The sequence below is a fragment of the Hyperoodon ampullatus genome (genome assembly GCF_949752795.1).
Source record: "Hyperoodon ampullatus genome assembly, chromosome: 11".
Taxonomy (NCBI): domain Eukaryota; kingdom Metazoa; phylum Chordata; class Mammalia; order Artiodactyla; family Ziphiidae; genus Hyperoodon; species Hyperoodon ampullatus.
Genome location: NC_136924.1, coordinates 55,379,816 through 55,399,352, shown reverse-complemented (window position 1 = coordinate 55,399,352; position 19,537 = coordinate 55,379,816). Strand labels below are relative to the sequence as shown.

The 19,537-nt window shown below is 59.1% G+C and overlaps 1 protein-coding gene across 2 annotated transcripts; it reads right to left on the bottom strand.

Moving 5' to 3' along the window:
* Positions 1-201: 201 nt before the first annotated feature.
* On the bottom strand, positions 202-19,042 carry KCNH3 (potassium voltage-gated channel subfamily H member 3; the record flags this gene model as incomplete). Of its 2 annotated transcripts, none has more annotated exons than XM_079715664.1 (15): positions 202-798; positions 890-966; positions 1,603-1,709; positions 2,086-2,417; positions 3,152-3,369; positions 8,040-8,289; positions 8,790-8,989; positions 9,289-9,570; positions 13,423-13,630; positions 13,713-13,870; positions 14,250-14,493; positions 14,938-15,071; positions 16,237-16,371; positions 16,828-17,061; positions 18,877-19,042. In XM_079715664.1, 15 exons carry the CDS (start codon positions 19,040-19,042, stop codon positions 202-204), a joined length of 3,342 nt encoding a protein of 1,113 aa, XP_079571790.1. The 2 variants fall into 2 exon arrangements, with proteins under 2 accessions (XP_079571790.1, XP_079571791.1); XM_079715665.1 differs by lacking the exon at positions 18,877-19,042 and adding an exon at positions 18,525-18,600.
* Positions 19,043-19,537: the final 495 nt, after the last annotated feature.

Here is a 19,537-nt window from a genome sequence, read left to right as displayed (position 1 = left end):
CCTAGCCTGGGGCCTGCGGCTGAAGAAGTTCTAACCCTCCCTGTGAGAGTCCGGGCCCACGCCCTTGTTCGTTTTCTCTCAAGCTCCCTGCCCTGAGCCAGCGGGCAGCACGGAGTCCCAGGGGTGGCTGCCACTCTTCCTCCACCCTGAGGCTGGGCAGATGGCAGCATGTCTGGCAACACTGAGCTTTGGGGCTGGCGGTCAGACCCCTGTGCCTTCTTCCTGGGTCCACTGGACTGTGCCAGAGCCGTGGCAGCCAATAAGCACCATCTCCAGGCTATGGGGTTCCCAGGGCAAGGCCAGGCCCCCTGACCCTGGCGGGGGCTCTCCAGTACTGGCAGCCTCGGCCTGGTTCATGGGCTCTGGGGGCCCAGTCCTAGCCCCTTCCTCAGGAGGCGGTGGGCCTGGGGTGCCGGGCTCGGGGCAGAGTTCTCCTGAGCCTGGGGCCTCTGAGTCAGAGGTGGAGGTCCAAAAAGCTGTGGCTTGAGGCCAGGGGGAGCTCTGAGACGCTGGGGGGCCCCAGGGCCAGGGTGCCACGAGGGGAGGGGGCCCTGGATGAGGGTGGGGCCGGGTCCCACTCAAGACAGAGCCAGCTGGGGGCTGCAGGCAGTAGGAGGACGTCCCAGTGTCCACACACAGAGGCTGCAGGAGCCCAGAGGCGCTGGCCGGACAGGGCCCCTCTCCTGACGCCCGAGGGCACGGGCCCTCCCCATGGGGTGCCAGGATGAGCTGCACAGCCTGGCGAAGGGACTGCAGCCCCTCCCGCATCTGCAGCACCTGCTCGGACAGCTCCATCACCTGCAGGGAAGGGAGGAGGGTGGGAGGAGGGCGTGGTCAGTGGGGTGGGGCCCTCACAACAGCAGGCGCCCCACCCTTGCTCCTCACCCACCGCCTGCCGAAGCTTGTCCAGCATGTCTGTGTTCCTCACCTCGCTGGGCCCAAGGGGGACAGTGAGCAGGCTGTTCTCTGTGGACAGTAGGGTGGGGTTACCAGCCAGGGCTGGTGAATGAAGACAGCGCGGGGTCCAGGCCTCTGCCCGCTTAGCGCAGACCACACTGGCCTGGCCAGGCCTGCTGCCGCCAGGAACAGCCACTTACAACCTTACCTGAGTCGCTGAATTCTGTGCAAACCGCCAGGGGGCCTCGGGCACACTGGCTTGTGCTTCTCCCTCTGGAAGCGGCCTTTGTGCCTGTCTCTTGTTCTGTCCTCCAGGCAAGGGGACACTACCTGGGCCGCCTGGCCTGCCCAGGGGCCACTTTCAACTCTGCTTCCCCAGTCCTGTATCCCCCCCCAGTGGGCCAGACACAGTGCTGAGGGTTTCAGCACCATTATCTCATTTAACATGCACAACCACCTTTTTACAGACGGGAAGCTGGGGTAAGAACCAAGGTCACACAGAGACCCGGCAGCAGAGATCTCACCAAGCTCCATTCCAGCTACCTTCCAACACCAAGGTGCTGGTCTTACCCAGCGCCCTGCCCAAACCATGCAGGTGGGTGAGGGCAAGAGGGCACCCGAAGCCTGTGCCCTGCCACTTTCTCAGAGGCTCCCAGGGCAAAGGGGATGCCCTGCCAACTTCCCCCCGGACCCGGGCCCCAGTACCTGGTCCGGGAGAGGGGCTGCTGCTACATTCTGGGCCAGACCGCCTCACCCGGAAAGAGAACTTGGGCTGGTCAGAGCCACAGCCGTCCTCAATGCCATCTACTACCCTGTGGACGCAGGCGCCAGGACAACAAATCAGTTGACAGCCACTGCAGTGTTTCATGGGACAAGATGCCCCACTGTCCGCAGAGGCTGCAGAAGCTTGGGGCCCCAAGCGAAGGGTAACACGTGGTCCCTTCCTCTAGGAGCTCGCAGTTTCACTGGGGATTCAAACTTGAATGAGGTGAAACAGCAAGAGAGTTCTGAGCAGTGCATGGCATGAACGGTGGAAAGGGGGCAGCAGGGAGGAGGAGGAGTCAAGGAAGGCTTCTTGGAGGAGGCTGGAGGGACAGATGGGCATCCAGGGCAGGGGTGTGCCTGGCCAGGGCCCCAGCCCTATCACTGCAGCTCTGCCCAGAGTTTAGTGGCCCAGAGCTCGCTCACCTGGGACTCAGATCTGGAGGTACATTCCATGGCACAGAGGGCAGCTGCAGCCCCTCTAAGCTCCGAGGGTGAGCAGAGGGGCCGGCCTCAGCCTGCAAAGCTCCTGCCCTGCCCGGCCGCCCTCTGCCGCCCAGCGGGGGCCGGGGTGCGGGTCGTCGCGGTGATAGCAGCTTGGCGGCCGAGGAGGATGAGGTGCAGCTGGGGGACAGCAGGGGGCTGGAGGGCTCATCAGCTGGGGCTGGCGAGGCTGCGGGGCCCTGCTCCCCGTCCGTCTCCTTCTCCTCCAGTGTGGACATGAGGGTGTTGTCGCCACTCAGGGAGCTGGTGTCCACCTGGGGATAGTGGGGGACAGGGAATCATCATGGAGAGCCCCCGCTATGTCCCACTCACCACCCCCCGACCCGGTCTCATCGCCCTAGACGGGAGGAGCTGTTTTTGTTAAACAGGATGCCCAGTGTCTCCCACCTCCCAAGGAAGAGACTCGGCAGGGGAAGGGGGTGCTTTTCTGCTGCCACCACAAAGCCACCAAGCCCCCGAGGCGTTCACTGTCCCTCAAAATGCTAGCCAAGTGTGGACACGCTGTCCCTCTACTTGGTCCCTGAGGCTAACTGAACTATCCAGGAGGACCTGGCACCAAAAACCGGTTTGGAATTAGTAAGATAAGGCAGGAAAACTCAAAAGCCCCTCAAGAGAAGTCCTGTGTCACTGTGAAGAAGCAGGGGGCACTGCAGGGCTCTCTGCAGAGGCGGCCTGGAGACTAGTGTGCAGCCTGCCTGGCCCCAACCCATGGGCACCACCCCTCATCTGTGACCTCACAGCCTCCCCGTCTGGTACCGCTGGACTCGCAGGCCATCTCATGGGCCGGGAGAGCTGGGAATGGCGGCTGAGCAGAGCTGGGCTGGGCTCTAAAGGACAGTGGGAGAGTGTGAAGGGGCAGCAGAGCGTAGAGCCCCCCCACCACCACGTGCGGGGTGCTCACACGGCACTCCCACAAACCCCTTCTCTGCCCACCTCACCAGGCCCCCCGGCACTCCCGCCCCTCCCCGCACGGACCCAGCACCCTCACCTCTGCGGGGCCTCCGCCAGCACCCAGGTTGTAGCTGAGCTCCCCTCGGAGGCCCCTGCTGAAGCGGGGGGCGAACTCGGGGTACAGCGCGAGGCTCTCGTGCAGGCCAGCCAGCTGCAGACACTGCAGGACGCAGTACGTCAGCCCCTTCACATCGGCGTTGGCCTTGACCACCTGCTCACGCCGGGGCAGCTCACAGCCAATCAGATCACCCTTCCCTGGGAAGAGGAAGCAGAGGTCAGCAAGCCCTGCCCCTCAGCCACCCGAGAGGGGGGTCGAGTGGGGCCTCTCCAGCCAGGACAAGAGGGGAGCAGCGGGGCCCGGGCCCTGGCTGACCCCTGCTGCCTGCCTCACTGGCTCCTCAGACAGGCTTGGGGTGAATAGCATTGTGACCCAGGTGCTCAAGCACATTTGGGATCAAAGAACTGTGCTGAAACCACCCGTATTTCAGATCTGAGACACCAGTTCTAGTGATTCCCAGGTTGCCTGTGGATCAGAATCCTCCGGGAAAGTTAAACCAACCAGACTCCCCGGGGCCCATCACTACCTGCAGAATCATAATATCTACTGGAGACCCCACAATTGTTAAGCCCTGCAGGTGACTCAGGTAGAGCGTGTCCAGGAACCAGTATGTGGAACCAGCAAGTTAGTGCTGTGTGGCACAGTGAAAAAGGCAGGGGGCCGCATTATTTCACCTCCCTGAGCCCTGGTGCCTCATCTATTTGAGAGATCCTGTATTGAACTGAGTCTTTGGTGCTTTCGCGATCTTACCAGAAGGTGTCAATGGAGGGTTTTCCCAGCACCCGGCTGAGACTGCCACCTGGCTGACAGCGATTGTAAAATGGCATCAACTCGAGTCCGCATCCTAATCTCAGAGATGTTAAATTGTGGGGAAAAAAATGTGTGACTTAGAATGATGAAACAGGATGTCTCCAATCAGGGACATGGTGATAAGTTAGTGTAGATAACATTCCTGACACATAGACGGCCAATCAACGTTCATTTCCTTCCCTTACCTCCCGAAAAGAGTCCCCTACAGATCATTCCCAAGAGGTACGGCACGCCACCAGGGCTCGGGCAGGGCACTCACGGCCCTCACGAGGCAGCTCAACCCACGGCCAGACGTTTCACGAGACTAGACAGCGTTTCCTTCTCCTTACGGAAAAGGATGGCTTGCTGCCACCGCCACTGTGGGCTGCCTCACGCTGCCAGCAGAACTCACTGAGCTTAAAGGCCTCCTCTAAATGTTCATGGACTTTTGCTCAAATTTAAGTGCAGAACGCATCGTCGTTAAATCTTATTTTCTTGGTTTCAGGCCATCCTTCTGGTTCCTTCGGAGAGCTGTTTGGATCTCAGTGTGATCATCTGATGAATGAGCTCTCTGTCCTCACGTGTGTCATCTGGAAATAGGATAAGTATGTATTTCTTGTCTTCATCCAAGAGGGGAGATAAAAATGAGAAATAGGACAGGACCGAGGACGGAGTTCCATACCACTGGTCTCAGGGACCAGAGCCTGCCCTCCAGGCTGGCCTCTCAGACACAGCCTCCAACTCAGCTCATCAAGGCCTGCAAGGCCCTCCCTACACCGTCGCCCAGCTCACCTCTCTTTGTGTTGCCTCTTTCCTCCCCAACTAACTCTGCACACTTAGCTGTTAGTTCATACACAGAGGTAGGGGCCAGAATTGACACTGCAAGGTGTGCCGTGAGCCTTAGCTGCAAGGAGCAGGCAGGAAGCACCTGGATGTTCAACTAAGGAGGCAGGTGGGGGATGGGGTGAAGGCAAAGCAGAAAACCAGGCCATGATGAGGGCTGGGGGACCGGGCATCCACCAGGGCATCCAGAGGGGCCACGTCAACAGAGGAAACAGTTCATCCGGAACATGTGGGTAGGGACAGGATGGATCAAAGGTGGCATAAGTCCCAGTGCTGGGGAATTCTGGAGGCAAAGGCCATGGCACAGGTGGTGGCCACCCATGAAGCTGTCTTAATACTGACCGTGGATATTCTGAAGCCTGGTGCCTGGCATCAGAGAAGAGAGATTCTTTCAGGACCCATGCCAGCTCCCAGCCACGCTGCTTCCTCAGCTCCCAGCTGAAAACCATCTGTTTAATAATCCACTAGACAATCTTGCTTTGGAGTGACCAGTCTGCCACTGTCAAAATCTGCCTTTTTGCCCTTCTGAATCTCTCCAGTTCCCCATCATTTCTCAAGGACTGCCAGCCATATGTGAGTGGCCATAACTCTGTTTGTTCAGAGTCCTGGCATTAACTCCACGTAGGGCCAGAAGTCAAACTCATGAACGACCCATGGTATTTCTTTCTTCTGTTTCCTGTTGGAAGACCATCCTCCTCAAGGAAGAGAGTCACTGCTGGGCGTGTGGTCTTGCTGGTTCTCCAGGTTAATGACAAACTTCAGCCCCTCCTGGCGTCAGCTGTCCCCACAGGGAGTCTGCAGGTGCTGCTGCCTGAGGATTTGGCTGTGGTCCGGGCGCCTTCCATCAGTGTGTGAGGCCCTCCGTGACCCGCGCAGATCACAGCGTCCCCACCCTCTGGGGTCCCTGCTGAAAGCCTCCCACAGCCCCGAAGCCTGCAGCCCCGTGTTGCCCGCCACCCTGAAATCGCGCCTTTTCTGCGGGATGAGTCTCCCCAGAGCAGAGCGCCTAAGAACACAATGTTAAGAAGCCTGAGGTTTAGAGTTAGCAGACCAGGTTCTAGCCCTAGCCTGCCTGTTCATTAACCTCTTGGAGCCTCAGTCTCCTATGCAAAATGGAATAGCGATCGTTCCTCCGCACTGGGTTTTGTGAGGTTTGTATGAGTTGAAGCATGTAAGGGCCAGGACACAGGGCTGGCCCTGCTGCGGGACCCCTGGGGCCAGCATTATTGTCATGTCAGTTCCGAAACTGCAATCTCCCCTTCCTTGTCTAGGGAATAGATCCCTCTTCTTCACCTCTTTCTTTTGCCAAAAAGGGAAGTGTATTCAGAGTCTGAGCTCTGCTGTCACCCATCGCAACCCTGGGCTTGCTCGAGGACCTTCCCTAGGAAAGTAGCATGTCCCCTCTTGGGCCTGGCCGGGGTGGGCGGGGGGAGGTTGCAGTGAACAAGCATGGCGTTCACACATACCTCCGGTCAATTAATCTTCAACAAAGGAGGCAAGAATTTACAATGGGAAAAAGACAGTCTTTTCAGCAAGGGATGTTGGGAAAGTTGGCCAGCCTCATGTAAATTAGAACACACCCTCTCACCATACACAAAAATAAACTCAAAATGGCTCAAAAACTTAAACATAAGAGATTACACCATAAAACCCCTAGAAGGGGACATAGGCAAAACATTCTCTGATATAAATTCTATCAGTGTTTTCTTAGATCAGTCTCCGAAGGCAATAGAAATAAAAGCAAAAATAAACGAATGGACCTAATCAAATACTAGCTTTTGTATAGCAAAGGAAACCATAAACAAAGTGAAAAGACAATATATAGAATGGGAGAAAATATTTGCAAACGATGCAACCGACAAGGGCTTAATTCCCAAAATATACATACAGCTCATACAACTCAACAACAAAAAAACAAACAACCCAATCGAAAAAGAACCAAATAGACATTTCTCCAAAGAAGACATACAGATGGCCAAGAGGCACATGAAAAGATGCGCAACATCGCTAATTATTAGAGAAATGCAAACCAAAATTCTAATGAGGTACCATGTCACACCGGTCAGAATGGCCATCATTAAAAAGTCTACAAATGCTGGAGAGGGTGTGGAGAAAAGGGAACCCTCCTATACTGTTGGTGGGAATGTAAGTTGGTGCAGCCACTGTGGAAAACAGAATGGAGGTTCCTCAAAAAACTAAAAAGGGAGTTGCCGTATGATCCAGCAATCCCACTCCTGGGCATATATCCAGACAAAACTCTAATTCAAAAAGATATAAGCACCCCTATGTTCATAGCAGCAGTATGTACAATAGCCAAGATATGGAAACAACCTAAATGCTCATCGACAGACAAATGGATAAAGAAGATGTGGTATATATATATATATATAATGGAATACTACTCGGCCATAAAAAAGAATGAAATAATTCCATTTGCAGCAACGTGGGTAGAACTAGAGATTATCATACTAAGTGAAGTCAGTCAGAGAAAGACAAATACCACGTGTTATCACTTATCTGTGGAATCTAAATATGACACACATGAACATATCTACAAAACAGAAAGAGACTCACAGGCATAGAGAACAGACTTGTGGTTGCCGGGGGGAGGGGGGTGGGGGAGGGTTGGATTGCGAGTTTGGGGTTAGCAGATGCAAACTATTATACATAGAATGGGTACACAACAAGTCCTGCTGTATAACAAAGGGAACTATATTCAATATTCTGTGGTAAACCAGAATGGAAAAGAATATAAAAAAAGAACATACACATATATATATATAACTGAATCACTTTGCTGTACAGCAGAAATTAACACAGCGTTGTAAATCGCCTCTACTTCAATAAATTAAAAAAAAAAAAAAAAAAGAATGGCGTCCATGCCTCCCTTTCTCCTGCCTGAACACTCTTTCCAGCACTTTCATCCTTAGCATTTGATTTTCCTCCTTGACAGGAAGTGCTCCCCTCTGTCCCCTCACAGACCGAAGGCTGGTCCTTCGCTCAGTCTGGCCTCCAGCACCCGCGAGATTGAGTTCACCTCCTTGTGTTGCCGCCTTGTGGTCACTGGGTCCTCTCTGAGCTTTGCCCAGGGCTCCATGGCTACTCCTGACCCCACCCTGGCTTTTTCTCCCTGGTGGCCTTGCCTGCGTCTTCTCTCCGCGTTTTCTGCAGATGGGGCCTTGGTTCCACCCGCCTCCCCGCAAGCCCTGGCGTCCTCGGTCCCACCCTCACAAACCTAGGATGGCGAGCACGGTGCCGCCCTTGAGCACCTCCATGGAGCCAGAGCAGACGAAGTAGAGGGCCTGGAGGGCGTCACCTTGGTGGATGAGATACTCGCCAGGCGTGCAAAAGGCGGGCCGCAGGGCCAGGGACAGCGTCCGCAGGCAGCCGCGGCTCGCCGCCTCAAACAGGGGCAGCTGCAGGACCTCCTTGTGAAGGTGCATGGCAATGTCTGCGCGGAGCTCGTCCGGAAGGCTCTGTAGCAGCTGCGGGTGGGATCAGGTGCCGAAGGTTAGGGTGGAGAGTGGGAGGCAGCCTCCCGCCAGCCCTTTCCACCCCGAGGGCCTCAGAGCAAGGGCAGGCGTGGGAGGGGCCTTGATTCCACCACCACCACCACCACCCACCCCGCACAGCATCCAGCTCCACACAGGGTCCAATCAGTGAGGGGGGCCGCCTCTGCCTCCCTCTCAATCAATCACTTTATCCTCCCCGCCCGCCATGGGCAGCCCTGCTTTCCTCCTCCCGGCCTTAGACCTGGCCGTCAGTGAGCAGGGCCTCTAGACCTAGCGAGTGTGGAGACGGGCTTCCGAGCCGCCCCGGCTGCCTTCTGCTCCATGCCGCTGGCCGCCCGGGACAGAGTGGAGGCAGGGAGGTCAGAATTCTGCATCTCTTGCCCTCCAGCCCGCTGCTCCTGGGAATCTTAGGCCGAGCGCACACTCCTCGAAGGAGCAAAGGCTGGAAGGGCCGGCCCTGGAGGCCTGCGCACCTCGGTGGTGTCGATACCGTTGTTCACCGCCCAGGTCGCCTGGAAGTACTCGAGCATGCGCTGCTTGAGGGGCTTGGGGATGCGGTGGATGCGGATGTAGTCGCGCAGGTCGCGGGTGCGGCTGTGGTACAGAAAGCGGCGGGCGTACATGCGCTGGATGATGGCCGTCACGTTCCCAAACACCACCGCGTGCATCAGGGCTGGGGAGGTGGCGAGAGGGGTCACCTCCAGGACCAGCCTGGCCCGGCCGGACACCGTGCGGGACACATTTGTCCTCCCCACCCGCAGCCCCGCGCTGGGCAAGGCCCCCGGCCGCTGTGTGGGGAGGAGTCCTGCGGCCAGGTGGGCTCTCCTGGCCCTGGGCTCGGGTTCCTTGGGGCCCCTAGGCAGAAGCACCTCTGGGAAAGACCTCGGGGCCCTGTGGGGGGTGGGGAGGGAGGGTAGGCCCAGGGCATGAGTGGGGAAGTGGGCCCTGGACCGGGAATGGGGCAGGCCTCACCGCCGATGAGCATGGTGCAGATGGAGAAGATCTTCTCCGTGTCCGTGTTGGCAGACACGTTGCCGAAGCCCACGCTGGTGAGGCTGCTGAGTGCGAAGTAGAGGGAGGTGATGTAGGCGCTGCGCAGTGAGGGACCGCCCAGGAGCTCAGGCCCCGTCCTGTTGGCCTCGCTGCCGCTGCTGCTACAGTTGTCACTCTGGCCAGAGCTGTTCCCTATAGCTGGGCTCCGGCCCACCAGGTAGTAGGGGGTCTCCAGTCGGCGGGCCAGCTCCTGCAGCCAGCCTGGGGAGGGGGCAGGACAGCACTGCTGCACTGCGGGCGCAGGTGTGCCTACTGGTACCCCCGGAGGGGGGGACACACATGGCTGCAAATCCACCCCCACGGCTTCCTGCCATGTCCGTCCCTCCTCTGCCAGCCCTGTGCGCCCCTGTGTGCCCCCTCACCCCTCCCCAAGACAAGCACACGAGGTCGAGACTGTCATCTCCCCGACGACGGTGTCTCTGGCGCCGAGGCTGGAGTGAAGAGCTCTGCACCCTCCTCCCTCTGCTGGCGCTAATCCCGGGGTGGCGGGTCCAGCTGGACGGGGCAGAGGGACTGGGGGGCTCATTGCACCAGCCACAGCCTCATCCCCAGGGCCGCCTCCTCTGCCTTGGCCTCCCAGACTCCTCTTGCTTTTTCTCTGAGCTCCGGAAAGCCGCCCCCCATTCAGCCTCATCCCCCCCACCACAACCACACACACCACCCAACCTCATGCACGCGTTCTCGGGCACACCGACGTGGACGCGTGCACACACCAGTAAGGCTACAGACGCAGTCGAGAGGACAAGGACACACGTGTGTGAGCACAGTCCTAGGAGCACAGCCACGGCCTGTGCATGCTTGGGAGAGAGACAAGGGTACGCCGGCGCTTGCACACTGACACCCAGGTAGGAGAGGGACACACCTGCATGGACACGAGCGCACAGGTGAGTGCACTCAGAGGCCACAGACAGGCAGGCCACCGCCGTGCACACAGCTCTGTACACGCAGACACAAGCCAGCCTGGGACACTGAGAGGAGAATAAAGATCGCCCCAGTCTCCTCATCAACCTCCCATTCTCTGGTCTGGCCTTGGAGGAGGTGGGGCTGCGTACTGTGGTCTCTCAGGAGCCCACAGCCGCCCAGAGTCACTCAGCCCAGCTGGAGGGCTGTGGGAATTCTAGGGTGTTAGATGGGGGTTCCCAGGGTCCACAGAGGTCCCAGGGGTCCTGGCAGAGCTGGGGGCCATGGGGAGCAAGGGAGAGAGAGCGGATCTAGCATAGAAGTCCAGAGGGTGGGCTGAGGATCACAGGCTTCGGTGGGACCCACCTCTCCACGTGCCCCTCCCTAGCTCCCTCCTCCACACTCACCCTAACATCGCACACGCTGCTGCTCTCTGTGGTCCTCACACCCCTCCTCTCACCACCCACCCATTCAGTCAGCAATCTCACGCACGTGTGCCAGCAGCCGGGGGACCCCCAGAAGCTTACTGCAGCGATGTCTCAGAGGTACACAGCACCCAAGGGTCCCGGGATGGGGCTCAAACCCACATGCTATTGGCTAGAGCTAGGAGGCTTCCCGGAAAAGGGGACACTGGTGGTTGGTCTCAGAGGATGGGTAGTTTTGAGACAAACTGAGAGGGGGTCATTCCTGATCTAGGGAAAGGTGTGGGCTAAACCTAGAGCTGGAGACAAGTACAGGCGAGTAGCTTGGCTTAGCTAGAATGTGGGGTCTGCACTGAGGGAGCAAACTCCAGGCTAAGGAGTTGGGGGGATGTGTAAAGTCCTGAGCCAAGGTGAGGACTCACCCTCCTGTTATTTGAGATGTGCTGTGAGAACGCAAGGAAGTACACAAAACTCTTTAGTCGTTACTTAGTTGGGCCTCTGAGGTGAAGCCGGTAGCTGGGTGAGGAGGAGGGGGCTGGAGGGTGGAGAAGCAGGAGGACGAGGGCAGGATGCAGAGGGGTCCCTCCTCACTCAGTCTTGGTCATGGGGCATTGGCAGCCCCGGAGCTGGTGGCGGGATGGGGCCCCCTCTGCGTGGGGCGTGTCGGCTGCAGAGGCCGTTCTGGAGGCTGGTGGTTTTCATACTGAGGAATGCTCCGAGCGACCTCCCTCAGTGCTTAGCACAGTCTTTTGAAGATCCAGCCCACCTCCACTGAGCTAATGGGATTCTGGGGCTGGAACTCTATGTCCACACCAGGGGCAATGGAGCAGTAGAACCAAGGCAAGGAGGCAAAGGGAAGGCACCTCCCACCAGACAGAGCTGGGCCAACAAGAGGCACCACTCTCACCCATGGACATCCCTCCCAAGGTGGACTTTGTGAGGCCTGGGTGTGGCTCCCACCCAGTTGGGGGTAGTTTCCCTGGAGAAAGAAGGGGCGGATGCCGATGTGAAGGACTTGGAAACTCCCCTAATGTGAACTAGTACCAGCCCCTCTGGAACTTAGGGTTCAAGGGTGTGATCTGCCCAACAGTCAGCCCGCCCCTTACAAGCCCCATGCTCTCCATGGAGGGGCTCAGAGCCCCTCTGGGAGCCAAAGGTGTTTTTCATGTCAGCTCAGCAGCCCCTGTGACGTGGTCAGAATGGAGGATCCACATGGACACAAGACACGGGGTGTCTGGGTTGTGTGTGGGGAGGGGACTGACCTGGGGATTTGGTGTGTCACCCACGTAGGGGTCAGGGCTCTGCATCACCGTTACCCATCTCCCAGTCCTCTGAGCATGTTCATTGGGGGCATCTGACCCCAGAGCCGCCTCCACCACAGCCTTCCTCTGGGAAGGGCGGGAGCCAAGGAGCTGACATACTGCCTGTGCTCGGCAGCTAGAGCTTTGGGGAATATCCAAGTGGGCCTCTGGGCTACACACCAGTCTCCGTGGGCTTGGCGAGGGAGGGAGGATTTGCAGGAGGCTCCTCGTCCCTGGGAACTGATCAGAGCATGTTTCTAAGGCCAACCTGGACTCCTGGTGACCGACCCCATCAAGAGCAGACAGTCATGGGGGGGGGGGTGCATCTGAGCAGCTGGCCTCTTGCCCACTGACTGGAAACGGGGGCTAAAGGCCAGTTACGGGGAAGTTGCCAGAGAGCTGGAGGGCCTGGGAGGAAGAAGGTGTGTCCAATTTTGGAGCTGCGGTCGTGGAGAGTTAGACATTATTGGAACAGAACGGTCTGGAGACAGAGAGAGAGGATGGAAGTTGAGATGTTCACACCGTGGTGCCAGTGGAATCGCCCAGAGAGAGCAAGGCGGGGGGGCGGGGGGCAGGGCAGGAGGAGGCTTCCTCACAGGGCAGAGAGATGGTTGGCAGGGTCAGGTGCTACAGGGACTTCAAAGGGATAAGAGTTTGGCCCCAGAAGGTCACTGTGACCTTCAGGGTGACATTTGGGGTTGAGAGGTGGAGGTGGAAGCCCTCCTGGCAGGAGTTAAGACATGAGTGGGAGGTGAGCAGAGAGAGGAGCTGCGAGAGGGGAGGTGAAATGAGAGTGAAGACGCTGGTGGGACGCAGAGAAAGGCTGCATTTCGGGCTGGGGAAGGGCTGAAGCAGCTGAGAACCATGCTGCCGGAGGTGACAGGAGTGGGCAAGGAGCCTTAGGGGCCAAGATGGTGGGGGATGAGCTTTTGAGAGGGTGGCGGGAAAGCGCCAGGCATTGGAGCAATCCTGGAGAGGTCTTCTGAGAGGGGTGGGGTACCCAGATGGGCAGGGAGTGGGCGAATGTGAATGTGGCACAAGCTTGACCACGAGGAGGCCATGATGGGTGAATAGACTCCCCCAGGCAGCCCACCAGGCTTCCTCCACAACGTGGGCCGGCAGGAGAGCAGGCCTGCCTCGAGGTGGTGGCTCTGTCACGCTCCCACCTGCACACACACACGCCAGCCCCCTCATTCTCCTTACAAACACGCACCTACTGGCACACATGCCCCTGATACACACCTATGAGCATGTACACATGCAGACTTGCACACTTCTCTCTGACACCTTACATCAGCTCATGGGCATCCCGATAGACACACACTTGGACTCACATTTCCCTGACGTACGCACCCTCAAGTGAACAGATTCCTTGGGCACATATGTACACACACACACGCACACACACACACAGAGGCAGCCTCCAGTACCGATCTCAGGCAGCTCGGAGGCGCTGCTCTCGATTTCCCGCTGGCCGATGTAGAACCAGATGCAGGCCACCCAGTGGGCGAGCAGGGCGAACACGGCCATGAGCAGGGTCAGCACCACGGCACTGTACTGCGAGTAGCGGTCCAACCGCGGGAGCAGGCGCAGCAGGCGCAGCAGGCGCAGCGTCTTCAGCAGATGCGCCCCGACGTACTGAGGTGGGGGGAGGGGGAGGTCACCCCAGGGCCGGCCCTCCCGTCCTGCCCCAAAGCCCACCCAGCCCAGCCGCACTGACCACGTTGACCTTGAAGGCGTGTAGCAGGTCGAAGGGCAGCGCCGCAATGACATCCAGCAGGAACCAGGTGCTAACGTAGTGGAGGCAAATGGACTTTGGGGCAAACACCACCTGGCCCGACTTGGACACGAACGTGGTGCGGAAATTCAGCACGATGTCTGGGGGAAGTTGGGGCGGGAGTCAGCACCAGTGGGGAGGAGCCACATTTTCCTGGGCACCTGCTCAGTGTGTAACACTGTCCTGGGCCCTTTACCTGCATTGTCTTAGTTTTCGCAGTAAACCAGAGGGTGGGTATTGTTGTGCCTATGTGATGGAGGGAGAAACCAGCTTGGAGAGGCTGTGACTAGCTCAGGGCCAAGTAACCCATTAGTGATGAAGACATATTTGGAGCCTAGGTCTGACTTCGAGGCCCACAGGTCATAAACGGGGGAGGGCAAGGGCGACACTGGAGGGCAGTGGAAGCCATGCAGACCACCCCCATCAAAGCCCGGGGGGCCACCGGCCCAGGGAGGGGTGGGAGGCACAGAGCACACATACCAAGAATGAAGAGGACCTCCACGGCCAGGTCACAGATGCTGGGGGGGCCACGGGCGGCACTGGGCTCCCGGGCTGTGCTCACGCACACGCTGTAGGGCACGGTGACAGCCACGTAGAGGGTGGCGAGCAGGATGAAGCCGTCCCAAGTGGCCCTCAGTGCCCCACAGTGCAGCAGGATGAAGGGTGACTTCCGGATGGCAGCTACTTTGTACTCGGGCAAATTTGGCTTCTCTCCAAACACCCCCTGAATGAGAGGCGGGGCAGGTCCGGGCAGGGAGGACAGGAAGTTGGCACAGGCTGAGCTTGGATAGGGTCTGGGACAGGCATCTGCCTCCTTTCTCTCCCTGCATTCTCAAAACAACCTCTGACACAGGCATCAGAGTCCCCTTGTTATGGATCAGAAGACTGAGGATCGGTGAGCTCAGGTGACTTAGGTGAGGTCACACAGCTGCTTAGGGGAGGAGCCAAGATTGAGCCAAGGCCCATCTGACTTCAGGGTCAAAACTGTCCGCCATACCTTCGACAGATCAGGCACGTGACATTCTCACCACAAGCCCCAAAGTGCTGGTGGGGCCTGAGTAGCCCCCTGGACATTCTCTCTGTGGTGGGCTCGGTTCCCCTCCTCCCTCTCCTCAACCAGCCCCTACCCTGCCCCACCCCCCAAACACACACCCTAGCGCCAATCCACCTTATTGAGCTTGTGCTTGCCCTTGGGCTGCTTCTGCAGGTGCCCAGACAGGTGGTAGAGCACAGCCCGGCTCCGTCGCCGGTTGGCATTGAAGGCTTTGGACCCTGCCCGGCCATATCGGCGTCGGCCACCACCTGCAAAAGAAGAGGGGCGGGAGAGAATGATGGGCGAAGCACTCACATGCCTCAGCCCAGGGGCTTGCGGGTAGGACACCAGTTGCTGGCCCATGGACTGGTCTGGCTCACTGACTCGTTAGTCTATTTAGAGCTGGGGGCACCAGCGTTTCTCACTTCCTGGAGTCACTTGCCAACACCAGCAACGGGCAGCCCTGGGGGTGCTTACAGACACTCCCCCCCAGTGCCCGCTTCTAGGAGAAGGAGGTTTGGATCCAGGCAAGGCAAGAGAGGAACACCACAGGGAAAGGCCTGAGAGGGGAGTGGGAGGTAGTTCCCAGGGTGGGGGAGTGCAGAGCTAGCAGGAGGCCATTGGGCAGAGTCGAGGCCGCCCAGGGCTGGAGGCGGGGGATGGGGAACAGAGAGTACCCCCAACACCCCCAAATGGCAAAGATGCCTTGGAGCAGCTTCTGATGACAGCTTTGTGAGCTGTCCAAAGGCCACCCCCAGCCCTTAGAGGATGCAAGAGGGGAAAGACCACAAGGACTTAAAAGAGGGCTTTGGCCAGGGCTCCCCAGACATGTTTGCAGGAGGACAAGGAACCAGATGGGTCTGTGCTCAGCCTCACTAATCGGTGGGAAAATGGTACTTCATGGGCACTAGTGGAATTTGTCTCTTTCAGTTTCTTAGTAAAGTTGACTTTAAAAGTCCAACTTGGGCTTCCCTGGTGGCGCATTGGTTGAGAATCTGCCTGCCAATGCAGGGGACACGGGTTCGAGCCCTGGTCTGGGAAGATCCCACGTGCCGCGGAGCAACTGGGCCCGTGAGCCACAACTACTGAGCCAGCGCGTCTGGAGCTTGTACTCCGCAACAAGAGAGGCCACGACAGTGAGAGGCCCGCGCACCACGATGAAGAGCGGCTCCCGCTCGTCGCAACTAGAGAAAGCCCTCACACAGAAACGAAGACCCAACACAGCCAAAAATAAATTAAAAAAAAAAAAAAAAGTCCAACTTTGTCTCCACAAGCTCTCTGTACCTGGGCCTGGGGAGATGAGAGCAGCACAGGCTCCTCAGTCAGCAGAGCAGGAGTCAGTGAGTGCAGGCGGGGTGGGGGGCCCACAAACCCACACTGGGCACCATGGCCCCGCCAAGGTTTGAGGTACCCGGCAGCCCCACAGGCACCCACCTGTCTCCTTCCATCTGTCGGGGCCCCCTCGGTTCTTGGTATCACTGATGTCCTTGTGAGAGACTAGGAAGAGGGCCACCTCCCCTTTCTCATTCTTTATGGGTATCACATCCAGGAGACACCAGAACGGGAGCCCTGGGCACAAAGACAGATTCAGCCCAGCTCCCATTCTCCGCCCGAGCCAAGGTGACAGAGGGGCCATTGACACCCCTGGTCAAGGCACATGCCAGCTCCACTTAGGACACTTAGACTCGATCCAACAGGGCGGGGGAAGGCAAGGGAGAGCAGAGACGACAGTCAGACATGTGTGTTCATAGATCTGTCCTGCTAAGTAAGACGGGGACATTTTTCTGCTGGGGTGGGAAATCCAAGATGGGAAACTGAGTACCAGCTGAGATTGGGGTGAGGACCGAAGAAAGGAGGGGCCAGGAACAAGAGGAGGGATGGAGAAAGAGGAGGGGGAATGTGGGAAGATGGGATGAGATGGGGAGGTGGAGAAGACGGGATTGGAAAGGAGGGACTGTGGATGGGGTGGGTACCAGGCTGGGTGAGACCACGAAAGTAAGGCAGGCCGGCCAGGTGGCCCCTCACCGCTCTTCCGGTACAGGATCAGCTCGGCCTTGAACTCCTTGTGCTCATCCAGGGCCTTGCGGATCTGTTGGCGGACGAGCTCACTGGTGTCTGGCCCATAGAGGAAGGAGCAGGCACAGCCCCGCTGCATGACCTCGGCCCGGGAGAAACCCGTGAGGTCGCAGAAGCCATCAGAGCAGTAGACCACGGGGAAGAGCCCCGCCACCTGGGCGTTGCCCAGCACGAAGTTACTGTCTGCAAGAGAGCACCTCTCAGAGGAGGTGTGGGGTGAAGGGGCACAGGGTCTACTACCCCTCCTGTCCCAACTGCCTGCAATCAAAGGGTGGGTGTTACAAATCCCAGGAATCCTGTGTGTGAGTGTTTGGGATGGGGGGTTGGGGGAGGGTTAGGACAGGAGCTATTTATGAACAGGAATTAGAGTGTCACCTGTGCGTCGGTGCCCTGCAAGGTCCCACTCCTAGCATCGCGTGTATAAGTGCATTCAAGAATTGGCATGTGTGGGCCCTGAGGTTGGTGAATGCAGCCCCGTGTGGGCGCTGTGCCCTCTGGAGTGTGGCCTGAGAAGCTTGGGGTGAGGGGTGGGGTTAGGGACGTCCAACGGAGGACCCGCAGGACCAGTTCTAGGCCAGCCTCAGCCCCCCTCCCCCCCGCCCCGCCAGCCTCTGCCAGGTTCACTCACCAGCCAGGTACTCAGGTTGGCTATCTGGCTCCTCCCACCGAGACACACTTGGACGGAGAGGCAATCCAAGCCACCATCTATTCTGCACTCTGTTTGAGCCCCAGTTGCCTGAGCCCCTGGCTCAGGAATTAGTGAATGTGATCCACAATGGGGGTGTAAGAACGGTAGCTGAGCTCTGGCAGCCTGGAGCCAGGAGTGTACTGGGGAGTGGGGGGCGCTGAATCAGCAGGCTGCAGGAGCCAAGTGCAGGCAGAGCAGATGGAGAAGCCTGGGGTGGGGATGGTCTCAGAGATGGGCTTCCACCCATATCAGGAACCAGAGGCAGAGGCAGAGAGCTGGGAAGCCCCACTGGGGGTGCGTTTGAGGGAGGAGGAGAAGGGAGGGGGCTTTCACGACTTTCCCAGTGCTCAGAGCCCCGGAAAACCAGGATCCAGAAGCTCTGGTCACCTTCTCCAAACTTCCCCAGTCTTAGTGGGAGTCCCCAAACCTATCTTTCTGGGGCTAGAGGGCTCGGTGGGTTTAGGCTGGTGGGTTTAGGTGGTGAGGTGAGGTTGGACTCACAGTGCTCTCCGGAGTCCCGCCTACTCCATCTCGGTCTGCAAACCTCTTTTCTAAACCTGTTTTTTTAGCCTCCAAAGCTGTCCCTTGAGCACCGCTTCCTGGCCTCGCTTCCCACCCCGCCAGTTCAAGGGTAGTCTCGGTGGGATAGCGCCAGACGCAGGGGTGGGATGGGTTAGACTGACTAGGTCGGGGTTCGCGACCCCAGGAACAGACGACATGACCGGCCCCCAAACCCAGAGAGTTCTAGCCATTTTGCCTGGCCCGGGGCAGTGTTGACTCTGAATTTTTCGGAAACGGCGTCTGGAAGGAGACGGTGGTCCCAGCTAAAAGTGGGGCTCGGGGAAGGGAGGGCGAGAGCAGGAGGGCTCCAGGCTGAGGTGTCTGGGTGCAGGACTGACGGGAACACTGGCCAGGGACAGCTGGTCCGGGAGCCAGTGGGGCGAGGGTCGGGACTCACGCGTGCCGTCGAAGCGCGTGGCGATGGTGTCCAGGAAGGTGTTCTGCGGCGCCAGCAGTCCCCGCATGGCCGGCATCTTAGGCGGCTGTGGCCGCCTGCCCCATCCCTCCGGGGCGCGGGGGCTCAGCGCCGGGGGAGGGCGCCCAACTCGGCCGCCCCCCGCCGGGCCCCGCGCCCCCTAGCGCAGCCGTCGGGGGGCAATGCCCACCCCGGGCTCGCAGGTCCCGCCAGCCGCCCGCGCGCAAGGGGGCGTCCCCGCCGTCGGGGCCCGGAGCATGGCGCGCGGCTCCTCGCGCCCTGGCCGCCCACGATTCCCGGACTCCCGGCTGCGCGCCCTCTGTGCTCTCGGCACCTTCGGCTCGAGGTGGCTGCAGCAGCGGCTCCCGTTTCGACTGCGGGTCGGCTCCGGCTCGGGCTCCGCTGGGCACCAGATCCCCGCAGCTACCTCCTTCTGTCGGGGAGAAGCGGCAGCCTCCCTCCCTCCCTCCGGCGCCCGCAGCCAGCACCGGGGTAACCATGGAGACGGGGCACACCCAGGCAGGGCTGCCTCCTTAAAGGGACAGGCCTCCCGCCGAGGGATTCCCCCCTCCCCTCGGGACCTCGTGGGGGCAGGGGAAGCGGCGCCCTCCCTCCCTCCCCGCGCTACGCAGGCCTCCCGGGCCACCCCGAGCCGCCCCGCCCGCCCCTCGGAGAACGACGGGCAAGCGCCTGGTCCCGCTCGGGCAGACTCAGCCGCAGGGGCGAGGCATCTTTCTCTGCAGCATGGGGGTTCTCAGAGAGCCTGGCAGCCTCTCCTCCCCCGGAGGGACCTGAGGAGAGCTCAGGCGGGGGATGAGCGGGGGGTGCGTGGTTTAGAAGATTTCCCCTAAGAAAAATGTAATGGGAAAGGGGGCTGGGCTAGCAGGTGGAGGTGGTGAAGACCGGTGGTTGGCGGAGGTTGGGGCAGGGGAAGTCTAAAAGGAGATTTGGGGGAGGGGGTCTAAACCCAGCTTTTAGGCATCCAAGCCATTCTT